Source organism: Zea mays, chromosome 7 (genome assembly GCF_902167145.1).
Source record: "Zea mays cultivar B73 chromosome 7, Zm-B73-REFERENCE-NAM-5.0, whole genome shotgun sequence".
In the NCBI taxonomy this organism is placed as follows: domain Eukaryota; kingdom Viridiplantae; phylum Streptophyta; class Magnoliopsida; order Poales; family Poaceae; genus Zea; species Zea mays.
This window is the reverse complement of record NC_050102.1, coordinates 181127837-181150965: the sequence shown is the minus strand read 5'-3', so window position 1 is coordinate 181150965 and position 23129 is coordinate 181127837. Positions and strand designations below refer to the sequence as shown.

Below are 23129 nucleotides of genomic sequence, written 5' to 3'. Positions count from 1 at the left end.
GCCAGCTTCGGATTTCCGCTCCGCTATAATTCACCGGACATGTCCGGTGCACACCGGACTGTCCGGTGAACCAGCGGAGCAACGGCTACTTCGCGCCAACGGTCGACTGCAACGCATTAAATGCGCGCCAGCGCGCGCAGAGGAGCAGGGCACGTGCGGGTGGCACACAGGACAGTCTACAGGACTTGTCCGGTGCGCCACCGGACAGCCAGGCGGGCCCACACGTCAGAGCTCCAACGGTCAGAACCCAACGGCCTGGTGACGTGGCTGGCGCACCGGACACTGTCCGGTGGCGCACCGGACTGTCCGGTGCGCCATGCGACAGCAGCCTCCACCAAACGGCTAGTTTGGTGGTTGGGGTTATAAATACCCCCAACCACCCCACATTCAAGTCATCCAAGTTTTCCACCTTCCAACTACTTACAAGAGCTCTAGCATTCAATTCTAGACACACCCAAGTGATCAAATCCTCTCCCAATTCCACAAAAGCTTTAGTATTAAGTGAGAGAGATTTGTTGTGTTCTTTTGAGCTCTTGCGCTTGGATTGCTTCTTTTTCTCATTCGTTCTTGCGATCATCTCAATTGTAAACAAGGCAAGAGACATCAATTGTGTGGTGGTCCTTGCGGGAAGTTTGGTTCCCAATTGATTTGAGAAGAGAAGCTCACTCGGTCCGAGGAACCGTTTGAGAGAGGGAAAGGGTTGAAAGAGACCCGGTCTTTGTGACCACCTCAACGGGGAGTAGGTTTGCGAGAACCGAACCTCGGTAAAACAAATCTGCGTGTCACACTCTTCATTTTCTTGCGATTTGTTTTGCACCCTCTCTCGCGGACTCGATTACATTTCTAACGCTAACCCGACTTGTAGTTGTGATTAACTTTGTAAATTTCAATTTCGCCCTATTCACCCCCCTCTAGGCGACTTTCAATTGGTATCGGAGCCTGGTGCTTCATTAGAGCCTAACCGCTCGAAGTGATGTCGGAAGATCACGCCAAGAAGGAAATGGTGACCGGCGAGAAGCCCGCTACAAGCCACGGGAAGGCTCCATCGGGAGAGTCCCACAACAAAGGGAAGGGGAAGGAGAAGGAATCCCCTTCACACAAGTCTCGACGGAGCGGCGATAAGGAGAAGAAGATGAGGAAGGTGGTCTACTACGAGACCGACACCTCATCGCCATCCACCTCCGGCTCCGACGCGTCATCCATTACTTCTAAGCGCCATGAGTGCAAGAAGTTTAGTAAGATCCCCTACGCTACCCTCGCATTCCTAAACATACGCCTTTACTTTCCGTCCCATTAGGCAAACCACCAACGTTTGATGGTGAAGATTATGCTAGGTGGAGTGATTTGATGCGATTTCATCTAACCTCGCTCCACAAAAGTATATGGGATGTTGTTGAGTTTGGTGTACAGGTACCATCCGTAGGGGATTAAGATTATGATGAGGACGAAGTGGCCCAAATCCAACACTTCAACTCCCAAGCCTCAACTATACTCCTCGCCTCTCTAAGTCGAGAGGAGTATAATAAGGTGCAAGGGTTGAAAAATGCTAAGAAAATTTGGGACACACTAAAGACCGCGCACGAAGGAGATGAGGTGACCAAAATCACCAAGCGGGAAACGATCGAGGGGGAGCTCGGTCGCTTCCGACTTCGCCAAGGGGAGGAGCCACAAGACATGTACAACCGGCTCAAAACCTTGGTGAACCAAGTGCGCAACCTCGGGAGCAAAAAATGGGATGACCACAAAATGGTTAAGGTTATTTTAAGATCACTTGTTTTCCTTAACCCTACTCAAGTTCAATTAATTCGTGGCAATCCTAGATATACACTAATGACTCCCGAGGAAGTAATCGGGAATTTTGTGAGCTTTGAATTGATGATCAAAGGCTCAAAGAAGATCAACGAGCTTGACGGCCCCTCCACATCCGAAGCACAACCGGTCGCATTCAAGGCGACGGAGGAAAAGAAGGAGGAATCTACTCCAAGTCGAACTCCCATCGACGCCTCCAAGCTCGACAACGAGGAAATGACGCTCGTCATCAAGAGCTTCCGCCAAATCCTCAAGCAAAGGAGGGGGAAGGATTACAAGCCCCGCTCTAAGAAAGTGTGCTACAAATGTGGTAAGCCCGGTCACTTTATAGCAAAATATCCTATTTCTAGTGACAGTGACAGGGGCGACGACAAGAAGGGGAGAAGAAAGGAGAAGAAGAAATACTACAAGAAGAAAGGTGGCGACGCCCATGTATGCCGCGAGTGGAACTCGAACGAGAGCTCCTCCGACTCCTCCTCCGACGAGGACGCCGCCAACATCGCCATCAACAAGGGCCTTCTCTTCCCCAACGTCGGCCACAAGTGCCTCATGGCAAAGGACGGCAAAAAGAAGAAGGTTAAATCCAAATCCTCCACTAGATATGAGTCCTCTAGCGATGATAATGCTAGTGATGAGGAAGATAATTTGCGTACTCTTTTGCCAACCTAAACATGCAACAAAAAGAAAAATTAAATGAATTGATTAGTGCCATTCATGAGAAGGATGATCTCTTGGACACTCATGAGGACTTCCTTATTAAAGAAAACAAAAAGCATGTTAAGGTGAAAAATGCTTATGCTCTAGAAGTAGAAAAGTGCGAAAAATTATCTAGTGAGCTAAGCACTTGCCATGAGACCATTGACAACCTTAGTAATGAAAATGCTGGTTTAAGTGCTAAGGTTGATTCAAATGTTTGTGATGTTTCAATTCCTAATATTAGAAATGATAATAATGATTTGCTTGCTAAGATTGAAGAATTAAACATTTCTCTTACTAATCTTAGGATTGAGAATGAAAAATTACTTGCTAAGACTAAAGAACTAGATGTTTGCAATGTTACAATTTCCGATCTTAGAGATAAAAATGATATATTGCGTGCTAAGATTGTTGAACTTAATTCTTGTAAACCCTCTACATCTATCACTGAGCATGTCACTATTTGCACTAGACGTAGAGATGTTGATGTTAATGCTATACATGATCACCTTTCCATGATTAAACAACAAAATGATCATATAGCTAAATTAGATGCTAAAATTACCGAGCATGAACTAGAAAATGAAAAATTTAAGTTTGCTCGTAGTATGCTTTATAATGGGAGACGCCCTGGCATTAAGGATGGCATTGGCTTCCAACAGGGAGGCAATGTCAAACTTAATGCCCCTCCTAAGAAATTATCCAACTTTGTTAAGGGCAAGGCTCCCATGCCTCAGGATAACGAGGGTTACATTTTATACCCTGCCGGTTATCCCGAGAACAAAATTAGGAGAATTCATTCTAGGAAGTCTCACTCTGGCCTTAACCATGCTTTTATGTATAAGGGTGAGACATCTAGTTCTAGGCAACCAACCCGTGCTAAGTTGCCTAAGAAGAAAACTCCTAGTGCATCAAATGATCATGACATTTCATTTAAAACTTTTGATGCATCATATGTTTTAACTAACAAATCCGGCAAGGTAGTTGCCAAATATGTTGGAGGCAAGCACAAGGGGGTCAAAGACTTGTGTTTGGGTACCCAAAGTTCTTGTGTCTAATGCCAAAGGACCTAAAACCATTTGGGTACCTAAAGTCAAGAACTAAACTTGTTTTGTAGGTTTATGCATCCGAAGGCTCAAGTTGGATCATCGACAGCGGGTGCACAAACCACATGACAGGGGAGAAGAGGATGTTCTCCTCCTATGAGAAAAACCAAGATCCCCAACGAGCTATCACATTCGGGGATGGAAATCAAGGTTTGGTCAAAGGATTGGGTAAAATTGCTATATCTCTTGACCATTCTATTTCCAATGTTTTTCTTGTAGATTCTTTAGATTACAATTTGCTTTCCGTTTCTCAATTATGTCAAATGGGCTACAACTGTCTATTTACTGATGTAGGTGTCACTGTCTTTAGAAGAAGTGATGATTCAATAGCATTTAAGGGAGTATTAGAGGGTCAGATATACTTGGTAGATTTTGATAGAGCTAAACTCGACACTTGCTTAATTGCTAAAACTAACATGGGTTGGCTCTGGCACCGCCGACTAGCCCATGTTGGGATGAAGAATCTTCATAAGCTTCTAAAGGGAGAGCACATTTTAGGATTAACAAATGTTCATTTTGAGAAAGACAGGATTTGTAGCGCATGCCAAGCGGGGAAGCAAGTTGGTGCTCATCATCCACACAAGAATATCATGACGACTGACAGGCCACTGGAGCTCCTACACATGGATCTATTCGGCCCGATTGCTTACATAAGCATCGGCGGGAGTAAGTACTGTCTAGTTATTGTGGATGATTATTCTCGCTTCACTTGGGTATTCTTTTTGCAGGAAAAATCTCATACCCGAGAGACCTTAAAAGGATTCTTGAGACGAGCTCAAAATGAGTTCGGCTTAAGGATCAAGAAAATTAGAAGCGACAACGGGACAGAGTTCAAGAACTCTCAAATTGAAGGCTTCCTTGAGGAGGAGGGCATCAAGCATGAGTTCTCTTCTCCTTACACGCCACAACAAAATGGTGTAGTGGAGAGGAAGAATAGAACTCTATTGGACATGGCAAGAACCATGCTTGATGAGTACAAGACTTCGGATCGGTTTTGGGCCGAGGCAGTCAACACCGCTTGCTACGCCATCAACCGGTTATATCTACACCGAATCCTCAAGCAGACATCATACGAACTCCTAACTGGTAAAAAGCCCAATATTTCATATTTTAGAGTCTTTGGTAGCAAATGCTTTATACTTGTTAAAAGAGGTAGAAAATCTAAATTTGCTCCTAAGACTGTAGAAGGCTTTTTACTAGGATATGATTCAAACACAAGGGCATATAGAGTCTTTAACAAGTCCTCTGGACAAGTTGAGGTTTCTTGTGACGTTGTGTTTGATGAGACAAACGGCTCTCAAGTAGAGCAAGTTGATCTTGATGAGATAGGTGATGAAGAGGCTCCGTGCATCGCGCTAAGGAACATGTCCATTGGGGATGTGTGTCCTAAGGAATCCGAAGAGCCTCCAAATGCACAAGATCAACCATCCTCCTCCACGCAAGCATCTCCACCAACTCAAAATGAGGATGAGGCACAAGTTGATGAAGGACAAGATCAACAAAATGAGCCACCTCAAGATGACGGCAATGATCAAGGGGGAGATGCAAATGATCAAGACAAGGAGGATGAAGAACCAAGGCCGCCACACCCAAGAGTCCACGAAGCAATCCAACGAGATCACCCTGTCGACACCATCCTCGGTGACATCCATAAGGGGGTAACCACTAGATCTCGTGTTGCACATTTTTATGAGCATTACTCTTTTGTTTCCTCTATTGAGCCACACAGGATAGAGGAAGCACTACAAGATTCGGATTGGGTAGTGGCGATGCAAGAGGAGCTCAACAATTTCACTAGGAATGAGGTATGGCATTTGGTTCCACGTCCTAATCAAAATGTTGTAGGAACCAAATGGGTCTTCCGCAACAAGCAAGACGAGCATGGTGTGGTGACAAGGAACAAAGCTCGACTTGTGGCCAAGGGATACTCCCAAGTCGAAGGTTTGGATTTCGGTGAAACCTATGCACCTGTAGCTAGGCTTGAATCAATTCGTATATTATTAGCCTATGCTACTTACCATGGCTTCAAGCTTTATCAAATGGATGTGAAAAGTGCCTTCCTCAATGGACCGATCAAGGAAGAGGTCTATGTTGAGCAACCTCCCGGCTTTGAAGATAGTGAGTACCCTGACCATGTGTATAAACTCTCTAAGGCGCTTTATGGGCTCAAGCAAGCCCCAAGAGCATGGTATGAATGCCTTAGAGATTTCCTTATCACTAATGGATTCAAAGTCAGAAAGGCCGATCCTACACTCTTTACCAAAACACTTGAAAATGATTTGTTTGTATGCCAAATTTATGTTGATGATATTATATTTGGGTCTACTAACGAATCTACATGTGAAGAGTTTAGTAGGATCATGACACAGAAATTCGAGATGTCAATGATGGGGGAGTTGAAGTATTTCTTGGGATTTCAAGTGAAGCAACTCCAAGAGGGCACCTTCCTAAGCCAAACGAAGTATACTCAAGATATTCTAAGCAAGTTTGGGATGAAGGATGCCAAACCCATCAAGACACCCATGGGAACCAATGGGCATCTCGACCTCGACACGGAAGGTAAAACCGTCGATCAAAAGGTATACCGGTCGATGATTGGGTCTTTACTCTACTTATGTGCATCTCGACCGGATATTATGCTTTCCGTATGCATGTGTGCAAGATTCCAAGCCGGCCCTAAGGAAGCTCACCTTACGGCCGTAAAACGAATCTTGAGATATTTAGTTTATACTCCTAAGTTTGGGCTTTGGTATCCTAGGGGATCCACTTTTGATTTAATTGGTTATTCGGATGCCGATTGGGCGGGGTGTAAAATTAATAGAAAGAGCACATCGGGGACTTGCCAGTTCTTGGGAAGATCCTTGGTGTCTTGGGCTTCAAAGAAGCAAAATTCCGTAGCTCTTTCTACCGCCGAAGCCGAGTACATTGCCGCAGGCCATTGTTGCGCGCAATTGCTTTGGATGAGGCAAACCCTTAGGGACTACGGTTACAAATTAACCAAAGTTCCTCTTCTATGTGATAATGAGAGTGCAATCCGCATGGCGGATAATCCGGTTGAGCATAGCCGCACTAAACACATAGCCATTCGGTATCATTTCTTAAGGGATCACCAACAAAAGGGAGATATCGAGATTGCATACATTAATACTAAAGATCAATTAGCCGATATCTTTACCAAGCCACTTGATGAACAAACTTTTAACAAACTTAGGCATGAGCTAAATATTCTTGATTCTAGGAATTTCTTTTGATGTTTTGCACACATAGCTCATAAGTATACCTTTGATCATCTCTCTTGTATATATGCTATGACTAATGTGTTTTCAAGTGAATTTCAAAACAAGTCATAGGTGTATTGAAAGGAAATTGGAGTCTTCGGCGAAGACAAAGGCTTCCACTCCGTAACTCATCCTTCGTCGTCGCTCCGAGCAACTCTCTATCTTTGGTATAATCTTCACTCATGTTTTATTTGCCAAAGGGGAGAAAAAAGTTAGGATAGGGCTCTAATGATTCCGTTTTTGGCGATTTATACCAAAGGGGGAGAGAGCATGAGCCCAAAGCAAAAGGACCGCACCACCACTAATTTTAAAAAGAATTTCTCAATTGATATGATTTTCAAATTGATATCTCATTGTGTTCAAAAGGGGGAGAAAGTAGTATTTTCAAAATTGATATCTTAAAACCCTCTTGAACACTAAGAGGAGGATTTCATTGAGAGGGAGTTTTGTTTAGTCAAAGGAAAAGCATTTGAAATAGGGGGAGAAAATTTCAAGTCTTGAAAATGCTTCGCAAAGTCTTATTCATTTACCTTTGACTATTTGCAAAAGAACTTTGAAAAGGATTTAAAAAAGAATTTGCAAAAACAAAACATATGGTGCAAGCGTGGTCCAAAATGTAAAAAATAAAGAAACAATCCATGTGTATCTTATAAGTATTTATATTGGCTCAATTCTAAGTAACCTCTGCACTTACATTATGCAAACTAGTTCAATTATGCACTTCTATACTTGCTTTGGTTTGTGTTTGAAAGGGAAATGTGCCCTTGGGCCATTTCTAAGTATTTTGGTGATTGAGTGTCAACACAAGTGCTTAAATGTGAATCTATGCCCATGGGTGGACAAAGTGCAAAACAAGAGTAAAGGTATGTTTCTAAATCTCAGTACATTGGTTTTGTGTACTAATATACTTGTCTAAGTGATTAGAAACAGAAAGAAGAAGAAAAGAGAAGAGTTGGCTGTGTACAGCCAAAAGGCTGTTTCGGTCTGGCGCACCGGACACTGTCCGGTGTACACCGGACAGTGTCCGGTGCGCCAGGCCGCCTCGAGCGAAGTGGCCGCTCTCGGGAATTCGCCGACGGCGTTCGGCTAAAATTCACCGGACTATCCGGTGTGCACCGGACTGTCCGGTGAGCCAACGGTCGGCCGGGCCAACGGTCGGCCGCGCAATCCGTGCGCGACACGTGGCCGAGCCAACGGTCGGAAGGGGGCACCGGACATGTCCGGTGCGCCAACGGCTCCCGCATCTGCAACGGTCGGCTTCGCCATTTAAGGAAGGAAATCGGGCACCGGACAGTGTCCGGTGTGCACCGGACTGTCCGGTGCGCCCGACGACAGAAGGCAAGGATGGCCTTCCAGATTTGTTCTCAACGGCTCCTAGCTGCCTTGGGGCTATAAAAGGGACCCCTAGGCGCATGGAGGAGAATACCAAGCAACCTTAGAGCATTCTTGATCATCCACACTCAGTCTTTGCGCATTCGTTTGTCATTCTCAGTGATTCGAGCTCCGTTCTAGTGAGAACTTTGAGATAGTCTTTTGAGCTCGATTCTTGGCCGTGTGTGTGCGCATTTTGCTGTGGATTTGTGTGTGTTGCTTCCCTTCCTTACTTTGTGATTCTTTGTGAACATCAAAAGTGTAAGGGCGAGAGGCTCCAAGTTGTGGAGATTCCTCGCGAACGGGATAAGAAAAGAAAAGCATAACACTGTGGTATTCAAGTTGATCATTGGATCACTTGAGAGGAGTTGAGTGCAACTCTCGTCCGTTGGGACGCCACAACGTGGAGTAGGCAAGTTTTGTACTTGGCCGAACCACGGGATAAACCACTGTGTCTTCTCTGTGTTGAACTCTTTGTGGTTATCGTATTGTGCAAGATCTTCTCTCTAGCCACTTGGCATTAACTGTGCTAACGTTTAACCAAGTTTTGTGGCTTAAGTTTTTAAGTTTTACAGGATCACCTATTCACCCCCCCCTCTAGGTGCTCTCAATTGGTATCGGAGCCGTTCTCTTCAAGAAAGGGACTAACCGCCCGAAGAAATGGATCCTAAGGGGAAGGGAATCGTGATCAACGACAAGGAGAAGGAGTCCTTTGTCAACGAGCCCAAAGATGACAAGCCTACTGACTCCGGCTCGGGCCATAGACGGAAGGAAGGGAAGAAGAAGAAGACGAGGCGCATCAAGGAGATCGTCTACTACGACGACAGCGATGAGTCTACTTCTTCCCAAAAGGACGACGACCACAATGAATACGAGAGAAAGAAACTGGTCAATTCGAACTTTTCTTTTGATTACTCTCGTATTCCTCAAAGTACTAATGCTCATTTATTATCTATTCCACTTGGTAAACCTCCTCATTTTGATGGAGAGGACTACGGATTTTGGAGTCACAAAATGCGTAGTCACTTGTTCTCTCTCCATCCTAACATATGGGAGATTGTAGAAAGTGGAATGCACTTTGATAGTACGGATAGTCCCATGTTTATTAATGAACAGATTCATAAAAATGCACAAGCTACTACTGTGTTGCTAGCCTCTTTGTGCAGGGACGAGTACCATAAGGTGAGCGGCTTGGACAATGCCAAGCAGATCTGGGACACCCTCAAGATCTCTCATGAGGGGAATGATGTCACCTTGCTCACAAAGATGGAGTTGGTGGAGGGCGAGCTTGGACGGTTCGCAATGATAAGGGGCGAGGAGCCAATTCAAACATACAACCGGCTCAAGACTCTTATCAACAAAATAAGGAGCTACGGAAGCACGCGATGGACGGATCACGACGTCGTCCGCCTAATGCTAAGGTCCTTTACCGTTCTTGATCCTCATTTGGTGAACAATATTCGTGAAAATCCTAGGTACACCAAGATGTCGCCCGAAGAAGTTCTTGGGAAGTTCGTAAGCAGGCGAATGATGATCAAGGAGGCAAGATATGTGGACGACGCGTTGAATGGTCCTATTCATGAGCCTCAACCCATTGCTCTCAAGGCAACAAGGAGCAAGGAGGCGCTACCGAGCAAGGTGGCGCAAGTTGAGGCGGTCGGGCTAAACAATGAGGAGATGGCCCTCATCATTAAGCGCTTCAAGACGGTGCTTAAAGGTCGCAAGGGATAGCCAAGCAAGACCAAAGCCAAGGGGAAGCGCTCATGCTTCAAATGCGGTAAGCTTGGTCATTTTATTGCTAACTGTCCCGACAATGATAGTGATCAGGATCAAGGGAACAAGAGGGAGAAAAAGAAGAACTATAAGAAGGCAAAGGGCGAGGCTCATCTTGGCAAGGAGTGGGATTCGGACTGCTCTTCGTCCGACTCCGACAATGAAGGACTCGCCGCCACTGCCTTCAACAAGTCATCCCTCTTCCCCAACGAGCGACACACTTGCCTCATGGCAAGGGAGAAGAAAGTAAGCACTCATAATACTAGTACTTATGCTTCTTCAAGTGAGGATGAGTCTAGTGACGATGATGAGATAGATTACTCATGCTTATTCAAGGGATTAGACAGAACCAAGGTAGACAAAATTAATGAATTGATTGATGCCTTGAATGATAGGAATATACTTTTAGAAAAGCAAGAGGATTTGTTGTATGAAGAACATGATAAATTTGTAGAAGCTCAGAAATCTCTTGCTCTAGAAATTAAGAGAAATGAAATGCTCTCTAGTGAACTATCTTCTTGTCATGAAACTATTGCTAAGTTAAAGAGTTTTAATGATGATTTAAATGCTAGACTAGAAGTAGCTAGTAAATCTAATTCTTGTGTAGAAATTGTTGAAACTTGTAATAGGTGTAAAGATTTTGACATTGATGCTTGTAGTGAACACCTAGTTTCAATTTCCAAACTTAATGATGAATTGGCTAGTCTTAATGCTCAACTTAAGACTAGCAAGAGTAATTTTGATAAGCTAAAATTTGCAAGGGATGCCTACACAATTGGTAGACACCCCTCAATTAAGGATGGACTTGGCTACAAGAGGGAAGCCAAGGACTTGACAAGCCATAAGGCTCCTATCTCCGCCAAGGAGAAAGGGAAGGCTCCTATGGCTAGTAGTGCTAAAAAGAACCATGCTTTTATGTACCATGATAGGAGACAAACTAGAAATGCTTATAGGAGTTATAATGCTTATGATGATTTTGATTCTCATGCCATGTTTGCTTCTAGTTCTTCCTATATGCATGGTAGAAATATGTCTAGGAGAAGTGCTATTCATCATGTGCCTAGAAAGAATATTATTCATGCTCCTAGGAAAGTAATGAATGAACCTTCTACAATTTATCGTGCTTTAAATGCTTCCTTTGCTATTTGTAGAAAGGATAGGAAAATAGTTGCTAGGAAGTTAGGGGCAAAATGCAAGGGAGACAAAACTTGCATTTGGGTCCCTAAGGATATGTGCACTAACCTTGTAGGACCCAACCTGAGTTGGGTACCTAAGACCCAAGCCTAAATTTGCCTTGCAGGTTTATGCATCCGGGGGTTCAAGCTGGATTATTGACAGCGGATGCACAAACCATATGACGGGGGAGAAGAAGATGTTCACCTCCTACGTCAAGAATAAGGATTCCCAAGATTCAATTATATTCGGTGATGGGAATCAAGGCAAGGTAAAAGGGTTAGGTAAAATTGCAATATCTAATGAGCACTCTATCTCTAATGTGTTTTTAGTTGAGTCTCTTGGATATAATTTGTTATCTGTTAGTCAATTATGCAATATGGGATATAATTGTCTATTTACAAATGTAGATGTGTCTGTCTTTAGAAGAAGTGATGGTTCACTAGCGTTTAAGGGTGTATTAGATGGCAAACTTTATTTAGTTGATTTTGCAAAAGAGGAGGCCGGTCTAGATGCATGCTTAATTGCTAAGACTAGCATGGGCTGGCTGTGGCATCGCCGCTTAGCATATGTGGGGATGAAGAACCTTCACAAACTTCTAAAGGGAGAACACGTGATAGGTTTGACTAACGTGCAATTCGAAAAAGATAGACCTTGTGCAGCTTGTCAAGCAGGTAAACAAGTGGGAGGAGCGCATCACAGCAAGAATGTGATGACCACATCAAGACCCCTAGAGCTGCTACATATGGACCTCTTCGGACCTGTCGCCTATCTAAGCATAGGAGGAAGTAAGTATGGTCTAGTTATCGTTGATGACTTTTCCCGCTTCACTTGGGTGTTCTTTTTGCAGGATAAGTCTGAAACCCAAGGGACCCTCAAGCGCTTCCTCAGGAGAGCTCAAAATGAGTTTGAGCTCAAGGTGAAGAAGATAAGGAGCGATAACGGGTCCGAGTTCAAGAACCTTCAAGTGGAGGAGTTCCTTGAGGAGGAAGGGATTAAGCACGAGTTCTCCGCTCCCTACACACCACAGCAAAATGGTGTGGTAGAGAGGAAGAATAGGACGCTAATCGATATGGCGAGGACGATGCTTGGAGAATTCAAGACCCCTGAGTGTTTCTGGTCGGAAGCCGTGAACACGGCTTGCCACGCCATCAACAGGGTCTACCTTCATCGCCTCCTCAAGAAGACTTCGTATGAGCTACTAACCGGAAACAAACCCAATGTATCTTACTTTCGTGTATTTGGGAGCAAGTGCTACATTCTAGTAAAGAAGGGTAGAAATTCTAAGTTTGCTCCAAAGCTTTAGAAGGGTTTTTGTTAGGTTATGACTCAAATACAAAGGCGTATAGAGTCTTCAACAAATCATCGGGTTTGGTTGAAGTCTCTAGCGACGTTGTATTTGATGAGACTAATGGCTCTCCAAGAGAGCAAGTTGTTGATCTTGATGATGTAGATGAAGAAGATGTTCCGACGGCCGCTATACGAACCATGGCGATTGGTGATATACGACCACAGGAACAAAAGGAGCAAGATCAACCTTCTTCCTCAACTTTGATGCATTCCCCAACTCAAGACGATGAACAGGTTCATCAACGAGAGGCATGTGATCAAGGGGGAGCACAAGACGATCATGTGATGGAGGAAGAAGCGCAACCGGCACCTCCAACCCAAGTTCGAGCGATGATTCAAAGGGATCATCCCGTTGACCAAATTCTGGGTGATATTAGCAAGGGAGTAACTACTCGATCTCGATTAGTTAATTTTTGTGAGCATTACTCCTTTGTCTCTTCTATTGAGCCTTTCAGGGTAGAAGAGGCCTTGCTAGATCCGGACTGGGTGTTAGCCATGCAGGAGGAACTCAACAACTTCAAGCGCAATGAAGTTTGGACACTGGTGCCTCGTCCCAAGCAAAACGTTGTGGGAACCAAGTGGGTATTCCGCAACAAACAGGACGAGCATGGGGTGGTGACGAGGAACAAGGCTCGACTTGTGGCAAAAGGTTATGCCCAAGTCGCAGGTTTGGACTTTGAGGAGACGTTTGCTCCTGTGGCTAGGCTAGAATCAATTCGTATCTTGCTAGCATATGCCGCTCACCATTCCTTCAGGCTGTTCCAAATGGATGTGAAGAGCGCTTTCCTCAACGGGCCAATCAAGGAGGAGGTGTACGTGGAGCAACCCCCTGGCTTCGAGGATGAACGGTACCCCGACCACGTGTGTAAGCTCTCTAAGGCGCTCTATGGACTTAAGCAAGCCCCAAGAGCATGGTATGAATGCCTTAGAGACTTTCTAATTGTTAATGCTTTCAAAGTTGGGAAAGCCGATCCAACTCTTTTTACTAAGACATGTGATGGTGATTTGTTTGTGTGCCAAATTTATGTCGATGACATAATATTTGGTTCTACTAACCAAAAGTCTTGTGAAGAGTTTAGCAGGGTGATGACGCAGAAATTCGAGATGTCGATGATGGGCGAGTTGAACTACTTCCTTGGGTTCCAAGTGAAGCAACTCAAGGACGGCACCTTCATCTCCCAAACGAAGTACACGCAAGATCTACTAAAGCGGTTTGGGATGAAGGACGCCAAGCCCGCAAAGACTCCGATGGGGACCGACGGACACACCGACCTCAACAAAGGAGGTAAGTCCGTTGATCAAAAAGCATACCGGTCAATGATAGGGTCTTTACTTTATTTATGTGCTAGTAGACCGGATATTATGCTTAGCGTATGCATGTGTGCTAGATTCCAATCCGATCCTAAGGAGTGTCACTTAGTGGCGGTGAAGCGAATTCTTAGATATTTGGTTGCTACGCCCTACTTCGGGCTCTGGTATCCAAAGGGGTCTACCTTTGACTTGGTTGGATACTCAGATTCCGACTATGCTGGATGTAAGGTCGATAGGAAGAGTACATCGGGGACGTGCCAATTCTTAGGAAGGTCCCTGGTGTCGTGGAACTCTAAGAAACAAACCTCCGTTGCCCTATCCACCGCTGAGGCCGAGTATGTTGCCGCAGGACAATGTTGCGCGCAACTACTTTGGATGAGGCAAACCCTCAGGGACTTTGGCTACAATCTGAGCAAAGTCCCACTCCTATGTGACAATGAGAGTGCTATCCGCATGGCGGAAAATCCTGTTGAACACAGCCGCACAAAGCACATAGACATCCGACATCACTTTCTGAGAGACCACCAGCAAAAGGGGGATATCGAAGTGTTTCATGTTAGCACCGAGAACCAGCTAGCCGATATCTTTACCAAGACTCTAGATGAGAAGACCTTTTGCAGGTTGCGTAGTGAGCTAAATGTCTTAGATTCGCGGAACTTGGATTGAATTGTAGCATACATGTGTTTATGCCTTTGATCATGTTCATTCTGCATTTTGTTGCTTATTGTGGTGCTCAAGTTGTACAAACATTCCCCGGACCTCACAGGTCCTTGTGTAAGTGATGCACATATTTAGGGGGAGTTGTGCTACAACTTGACCCTTTGAGACTAACCATATGCTTGAGTTTGGTTGTTTTAGTCTCCAAGGAGGATTGAAAGGGAAAAGGTGGACTTGGACCATGCAAGACTTCCACTGCACTCCGATGAAAAGAGTAACTTTTCCAAGTTCATCTTTAAACTCTTATTGCCTATTTTGCTCTTAATTGAAGAATTTGGTGAGGCAATGGGGTTAAAGGGCCAAGATTGATCCCGTTTTGGTGCTTGATGCCAAAGGGGGAGAAAATAAAGGCCAAAGCGATAAATGGATCAGCTACCACTTGAGAGATTTTGAAAATAGTAGAATAGAGCTTTTTGTTTTGACAGAACTCTTTTATTGTCTCTCTTGTCAAAAGTTGGCTTCTTGTGGGGAGAAGTGTTGATTATGGGAAAAAGGGGGAGTTTTTGGAATCTTGAATCAAATTTCTTTGGAAAACCTCTCTTTATGTCTCTACAAGTGGATTTGACTTAGAGATAGGATTTTGAGTTTGATTTGCAAAAACAAACCAAGTGGTGGCAAAGGATGATCCATATATGCCAAAAATGAATCAAAATAAATTTGAGTTTTATTTGAAGTGATATTGCACTTGTTCTAGTTGCTTTATGTTGTGTTGGCATAAATCACCAAAAAGGGGGAGATTGAAAGGGAAATGTGCCCTTGAGCCATTTCTAAGTATTTTGGTGATTGAGTGTCAACACAAGTGCTTAAATGTGAATCTATGCCCATGGGTGGACAAAATGCAAAACAAGAGTAAAGGTATGTTTCTAAATCTCAGTACATTGGTTTTGTGTACTAATATACTTGTCTAAGTGATTAGAAACAGAAAGAAGAAGAAAAGAGAAGAGTTGGCTGTGTACAGCCAAAAGGCTGTTTCGGTCTGGGGCACCGGACTGTCCGGTGGTACACCGGACAATGTCCGGTGCGCCAGGCTGCCTCGAGCGAAGTGGCCGCTCTCGGGAATTCGCCGACGGCGTTCGGCTAAAATTCACCGGACTGTCCGGTGTGCACCGGACTGTCCGGTGAGCCAACGGCCGGCCGGGCCAACGGTCGGCCGCGGAATCCGCGCGTGACACGTGGCCGAGCCAACGGTCGGAAGGGGGCACCGGACTGTCCGGTGCGCCAACGGCTCCCGCATCTGCAACGGTCGGCTTCGCCATTTAAGGAAGGAAATCGGGCACCGGACAGTGTCCGGTGTGCACCGGACTGTCCGGTGCGCCCGACGACAGAAGGCAAGGATGACCTTCCAGATTTGTTCTCAACGGCTCCTAGCTGCCTTGGGGCTATAAAAGGGACCCCTAGGCGCATGGAGGAGAATACCAAGCAACCTTAGAGCATTCTTGATCATCCACACTCAGTCTTTGCGCATTCGTTTGTCATTCTCAGTGATTCGAGCTCCGTTCTAGTGAGAACTTTGAGATAGTCTTTTGAGCTCGATTCTTGGCCGTGTGTGTGCGCATTTTGCTGTGGATTTGTGTGTGTTGCTTCCCTTCCTTACTCTGTGATTCTTTGTGAACATCAAAAGTGTAAGGGCGAGAGGCTCCAAGTTGTGGAGATTCCTCGCGAACGGGATAAGAAAAGAAAAGCATAACACTGTGGTATTCAAGTTGATCATTGGATCACTTGAGAGGAGTTGAGTGCAACTCTCGTCCGTTGGGACGCCACAACATGGAGTAGGCAAGTTTTGTACTTGACCGAACCACGGGATAAACCATTGTGTCTTCTCTGTGTTGAACTCTTTGTGGTTATCGTATTGTGCAAGATCTTCTCTCTAGCCACTTGGCATTAACTGTGCTAACGTTTAACCAAGTTTTGTGGCTTAAGTTTTTAAGTTTTACAGGATCACCTATTCACCCCCCTCTAGGTGCTCTCAGTGTTGGCATCAATCACCAAAAAGGGGGAGATTAAAAGGGAATTAGGCTTACACCTATTTCCTAATTGATTTTGGTGGTTGAATTGCCCAACACAAATAATTGGACTAACTAGTTTGCTCTAGTCTATAAGTTATACAGGTGCCAAAGGTTCACAAAAAGCCAATAAAAAGACCATGAAAAGGGTTCAACAAAAAGAGCAAGGGATTACCGAAGTGTGCCCTGGTCTGGCGCACCGGACTGTCCGGTGTGCCACCGGACAGTGTCCGGTACACCAGGGAACTCCAAGCTGAACTTCGCACCTTCAGGAATTTTCAGAGGCGCTTCGCTATAATTCACCGGACTGTGTCTGGTGCCCCAGGGGAGAGCGACTCTGAACTCGCTAGCTTCGGATTTCCGCTCCGCTATAATTCACCGGACATGTCCGGTGCACACCGGACTGTCCGGTGAACCAGCGGAGCAACGGCTACTTCGCGTCAACGGTCGACTGCAACGCATTAAATGCACGCCAGCGCGCGCAGAGGAGCAGGGCACGCGCGGGTGGCACACCGGACAGTCTACAGGACTTGTCCGGTGCGCCACCGGACAGCCAGGCGGGCCCACACGTCAGAGCTCCAACGGTCGGAACCCAATGGCCTGGTGACGTGGCTGGCGCACCGGACACTGTCCGGTGGCGCACCGGACTGTCCGGTGCGCCATGCGACAGCAGCCTCCACCAAACGGCTAGTTTGGTGGTTGGGGTTATAAATACCACCAACCACCCCACATTCAAGTCATCCAAGTTTTCCACCTTCCAACTACTTACAAGAGCTCTAGCATTCAATTCTAGACACACCCAAGTGATCAAATCCTCTCCCAATTCCACAAAAGCTTTAGTATTAAGTGAGAGAGATTTGTTGTGTTCTTTTGAGCTCTTGCGCTTGGATTGCTTCTTTTTCTCATTCGTTCTTGCGATCATCTCAATTGTAAACAAGGCAAGAGACACCAATTGTGTGGTGGTCCTTACGAGAAGTTTGGTTCCCAATCTATACTACTCTTTAAGAGAATACTGTAGGCGTCCACACAACCACTTGGTGCACGGTTCTGCCCCGCGTGGCCCCGCGCCCGTCTCTCCGAAGCCGCCCGCGTCTCCACCCGAGACCCCGACCCACCCCCGCCGCCGCGCTCGCCCTCCCCCGCGACAGCCGCCATGCGCCCTATCTCTGCCGTGCTTGCGCCTCCTCCCCCGCCCGCCCGAGACCCGCCAAGCTCCCTCTACGCACCTGCCTCCTCCTCGGCCCGGATCCCGCCGCCAGCGCCTGTTATGGAGATGAAGGCGTCGGCCTCCGATGAAACCCTAGCCGCCGTCTTGGACCACCTCAAGCCCCACACCGTCGGCACCTTCCTCCCCCCTCGTGCGTGGGACGACGACGAGCGAAAGCCTCCGGCCACATCTTGAGCGACGGCAGCTCCCCCTTTTCGCTGCGCCGTCCAGCTCCCCCTCCCCTCGCGCACATGTCCCCACCACGCTCGAATCCTTCAGCTCACGCGACCGCGACTGCGACCCCTTCACCTCCCTCTGCAACATCTAGGGTTCGGGTTTGGGTATTGGATTGAGCGGGTTCAGGTAGCTGCGGGAGAGGCGGACGTGCGGCGCGTCCCCCTGCGGCGTGCCGAAGATCTTGACAACTCGCATGGCCATCTAGGGTTGGGGTTGAGCGGGTTCGAGTAGTTGCTGGAGAGGTGGTCGGGCGACGCGTCCCTCTGCAACATGCCGAAGGTCTTGACGGTGAGCATGGCCATCTCGTCGAGCTGGTCCTGCAGCTACGTGATGATGTCAATGGTGAATCCCCGCCTCTTTCTCCTTCTCGTTCTCTCCTTCTTCTACTTCCTCTGTCCCCTCAGACCTCCGCCTTATAGACTTGCAGAACAGTGACTTTATTGTAGCAGGCTGATTTCATCTACGAATGCACCTGCAGGATTCAACCCACATAGCATGGGCCAGGCCAGATCTAAAAAATTTGTGTGTTGGTACGTGTGTTTCTTAATAACATTTAAAGATAAAACCTGGTTTTAATAGCTTATGTCATCTCTACAAATGCTGGTTCTAGCTTGTGACTGTTTAACGAAGCTGCCATTGTCTTATAGCCCCCGAGAGCCCAACGACGATGGTGTTGTCGTCGTTAAGTGAGGCTAGCACTAGCACTGCTGCTTTGCACTATGAGGTTGTCGATTTTATCAAGCCAGCTTTGGGGAAGCTTGAAGGTGAATATGTGACCAATGACCTTTATGACCTCAATGCTTGTATTTAGTACGTGACGAATTTGTGATTGCAACTGGAGTCATTGCTTTCTGCTATTTTTCTTTGGTTGTCACCAGTGTAGAGACCCAGTTTGGTGCATATACATTAGTTGAATATTGGCACTGTAACACTGTCACTTAAGGGAGGATTATTTTTCGACGATGTTTGCAATGGATGCAAGAATCTTGCGTGTCATTTTATTTTATCATTTATTCTTAGTTCTTACCATTGGAGAAACATAAATACATATATAGTGCCACAACTACTATGTAATTGACAAAAAAACATTCTTTCATTTTTTTCATCTGACACACACACCGCATAGGATGATAGTTGTGGCTATTATTAGATGCACAGTAAATTGCAGCACATATGTCCTTTTCTCAGGAGGTCATTGCTATATTTTAACACATTGGTTTTTGTGGTGTAGGATAAAATCATTGTTGGTTCAACATCATGAATGACACTTGGAGGAACTTCCGAACTTGAACCATGAAGGAATATATCTTATTTTATATCAATCTTGTGGCACATAAACAATGGCGACAAACATCCAATTGCTTTCGAGAGCTTGAAACATCTCCAATAGAGGTACAATAGTGAAGTAGTACATTAGATTTTACTGCAACCTTGAACTTCTCCAATCTCAGCCTGTTTTAGGTATCCACGACTGAATGTTTTTGCTTTGCAACATGGGGGTGATATTAGTTCTTTAGATGCTTAAAGCAAACTATCACGTCTCAACATGGGGGTGATATTAGTTCTTTTTTTAGATCTTTATTGAACCAAACAAGCCTCTCGAAGCAGCCTCTCTGCTGCTCGTAGTGGCATCAGATTTTTTTAGATCTTTATTGAACCAATCTCTGAAGTCTGAACTCTTCTCTGATTGACTGCACATTCCTTTGTTCAGTATTTTTTTCCACACATTCTAGACAAGGGCAGGCCAAACTCAACTGAGCAACTTTGCTCTCCAACTATAGATCTTCAAGTTGATTATAATATCCCAGGGCCAAAAACATATGGATCATAAGTTATAATGCCCTAAAGTCAACCACAGTTCACTGAATTCCTGAATCCACTATGTCATATATTGTTGTTTGACACAAAGCAAAGATTTTAGATTATAGATGTGCTTTGATAGGTTATGATTCTACTTCGTTTGAATTACTGACAGACATTGTGTAATGGCTAGGCTCATTTCAATTTTTTTCAGAACCTTAATCCGGAGGTTGGGAGTGGACTGTGCATTACAAGATAGTGATGCAGCTTCTTTGTAACCATACCTACCACATCAAAATTTAATTGGCCATGGATACCTAATAACATAAACATTAGTTGACCAGTGATCAAAATAATAACCAGCTTTCCTTTTCTGAGTTAACTGCTACCTGCTTCTCCAAATTGAAGGCCACAATTAGGCCTTTTTGATAGCTGCAACCAAATTTACCTCTGTGTTCCCAAGTGCTGCAAGGGCCACACATGCTCTAGACAGAAGGAAATCACCAGCCAGCACAGAAAGCTAGAGACAGAACATTCGATGAATACTGTTGTCAGACAATCTCAACTGTAGAAAGCTCTCCAGTTTAGAAAGAGAACCACAAAGAAAGCAGTTTTGAGAACATATCTTAACGCTGCCGCCTTAACAAAAAAATGGTGCTCCTGTTATTCTGTAACTTCAAGATGAGAGTGCCAACTAATTTAATCCTTATAAAAATAGTTTGCTTTCCAAATATCCTAACTTCATATTAACCTGGAACCAAATGAAGTTTTTATTTGCCTGCTAGAGCATGAATGTACACCAGTTCACTGTGTTAGATGTCTATGCATGTGCCCTTGTTGTATTCGGTCTCATATATAGCGTCCTTCCTTGCTTTTTACAATGTTTTAAGGTTAACTAACCAGTCTACAATTTTTCAAGTCACTGCTAGAGCATAATTTCATAGGCTACCAAGTAAAGTACTTGTGTCTTCTTTCATAGATCCTTTTTTTCAATAACATTTGCCAGGTTTGCTCAATTTCCCAAGTTTGTTTGGGAAAGGGAGGCTCATGGAGCTATACAGTGTACTCGGGGCCTTCTTTCATCTTAACGCTATTCGAGATCGTGAGTTTGCCAGCAAGCCTTATGTGGGGTGAGTACTAATTATCTTGTTTGTTCTTGTTGATCGAACATCACAGCTACCATATGTGTTCGTTTATATGTGCAAAGCTTACATTTTGGATACTGTGCGCGGGTGTAGCTGTTGTTTTTTCCTAGCTGAAAATATGTATTGCTGCTCTGTGTGTCTTCCCCTGATAACCGATTTAGTCAAATTATCTGAAGTTTATGTTCTCGTGAATTCAGTGCTAATAATCCCATGCCAAATTATCTGAAGCTTATGGTCTCCTTTATGTGAATCCTAATAATCCTATGCCAAATTATCTTAAGCTTATGGTCTCCTTTATGTGAATTTAGTGCTCATGTGCCAAATTATTTGAAGCTTATGGCCTCTTTTTATTATGTGAATTCAGTGTTAATAGTCCGGTGCCAAATATCTTCCATGAAATTCCAATGGCACGATTGTTGAAACGAATTTCCAATTTAAAATCTTCTACATGTGCAAGGAATTGACTCGGTTGCTGAGCTTGTTTGGACTACATGCATTTTGGTACTTTTTTAATGAGACCTAGATCTATACAGGAGCAAGAGGTGGAAGTGTCCAGCGCTATATCTGCTCCGGCGTCGAGTTGCTGCTGTGCGTGACCTGCAAGTGCGGCATCCACAAGGAGTTTAGCTTCAACCACCGTGTCAGATCAAGTAGCTCATGTCCATCCTCATCTTTGGGTTTCAGGTTTGGCCTTACAATTCACTGTACAAGGTTAACCGCACCGAATTTTGAATCATACGATTATGTAGGTCGCCTCTCCTTCCCTCCTTTTTGTTTTGTTCTTCATTTTAATGTTATATATGTTCACTAAATATTCTTCAATGTTTGGTATCATTTTGTGACTTCATTTAGAAGAGGAACCAATATTTGTCATACAAATGTGTTTTGTGTTTCTAAATGGGAGTATCTTTGAAAAAAATCAAGGAATTATTAGGGATGGATTGCACCCTTGAAATGATTATCAATTGAAATATGTTAACTTAGCTTTATGATTAGTATTATTGTAACACGTTTGAATATCTATCTTATTTAAACAAGATGCACGTATATAATATGTAGAAACCGTAGCAACGCACGGGTACTTAACTAGTTGATTTGAGAAGAGAATCTCACTCGGTCCGAGGGACCGTTTGAGAGAGGGAAAGGGTTGAAAGAGACCCGGTCTTTGTGACCACCTCAACGGGGAGTAGGTTTGCGAGAACCGAACCTCGGTAAAACAAATTCGCGTGTCACACTCTTCATTCGCTTGCGATTTGTTTTGCACCCTCTATCGCGGACTCGATTATATTTCTAACGCTAACCCGGCTTGTAGTTGTGATTAACTTTGTAAATTTCAGTTTCGCCCTATTCACCTCCCCTCTAGGCGACTTTCAGTTTTCCTTGAGCAAGCCAAAACGTCGCGGCCACCTCAGCACTTTTGGACAAACACCCCAAGGCGGATACTCCGAGCAAACAAAAAACTCATTAGGAGATCTAGGACCTGCTCGACCTTGCTGTGCAACACCAGATCTGGGCGTGGAGTGAAAGGACGTAACAGGTCGGGTGACACCCATCAGTACAACAAGTGACGTGGAGGCCGCTTTGACCTCGATGGGGACTAAATCCTGAGCCCGCCACCACAGGACCTCGGGCCTTTAGCCATCACATCCTTTGAACACCAGTGCCACAGCGGTACATGGCACCCACCAATATTGCAACATACTCAGGAGAATCGAACCCCAATCGTTGGCTGGGATACTACCGACTAGCATGCCATGTGGGAGGAGCACACCATGATGACTTTATAATCCACAACCTCCCCTGTATTTGGCAGATTCTATGTGTGCGTGGCTAGAGAACTTGAGGACAAGTTGCATCCAGAACTAGGCCGACTCGAGGAAATCTTTGTCGAAAATTTCCGTGGCACGTACGTTCACCCTGACATATTGTGGGACCTCAAGAATTGTCGATAAAAGCCTAATGAGACCTTAAGGGACTACATCCGACATTTATCGCGGTTAGGGGTGGATATCGAGCCAGCTCGGCTCGACCGAACTCGAGCTGGCTCGTTGAGGGAACGAGCTGGCTCGGCTCGACTCGTTAAGAAACCGAGCCAGAGAACCAGCTCGGCTCGTTTGCGAGCTCGAGCTGGCTCGTTTAGCTCGCGAGCCACA

At 45.1% G+C, this 23129-nt stretch overlaps 1 protein-coding gene across 4 annotated transcripts; it reads left to right on the top strand.

Annotated features, from left to right (window-relative positions):
- The first annotated feature begins 17648 nt into the window (after window positions 1-17648).
- LOC100272348 (uncharacterized) lies at window positions 17649-21965 on the top strand. 4 transcript variants are annotated; one of them, XM_008652811.3, is made up of 6 exons: window positions 17649-18373; window positions 18510-18561; window positions 18679-18795; window positions 19263-19423; window positions 20838-20961; window positions 21510-21965. In XM_008652811.3, exons 4-6 carry the CDS (start codon window positions 19325-19327, stop codon window positions 21785-21787), a joined length of 501 nt encoding a protein of 166 aa, XP_008651033.1. In that variant the 5' UTR covers window positions 17649-18373; window positions 18510-18561; window positions 18679-18795; window positions 19263-19324; the 3' UTR covers window positions 21788-21965. The 4 variants fall into 4 exon arrangements, with proteins under 4 accessions (XP_008651033.1, XP_008651035.1, XP_008651034.1 ...); XM_008652813.3 differs by having other exon boundaries at window positions 17788-18373; window positions 18478-18561; XM_008652812.3 differs by having other exon boundaries at window positions 17788-18373; window positions 18451-18561.
- Window positions 21966-23129: the final 1164 nt, after the last annotated feature.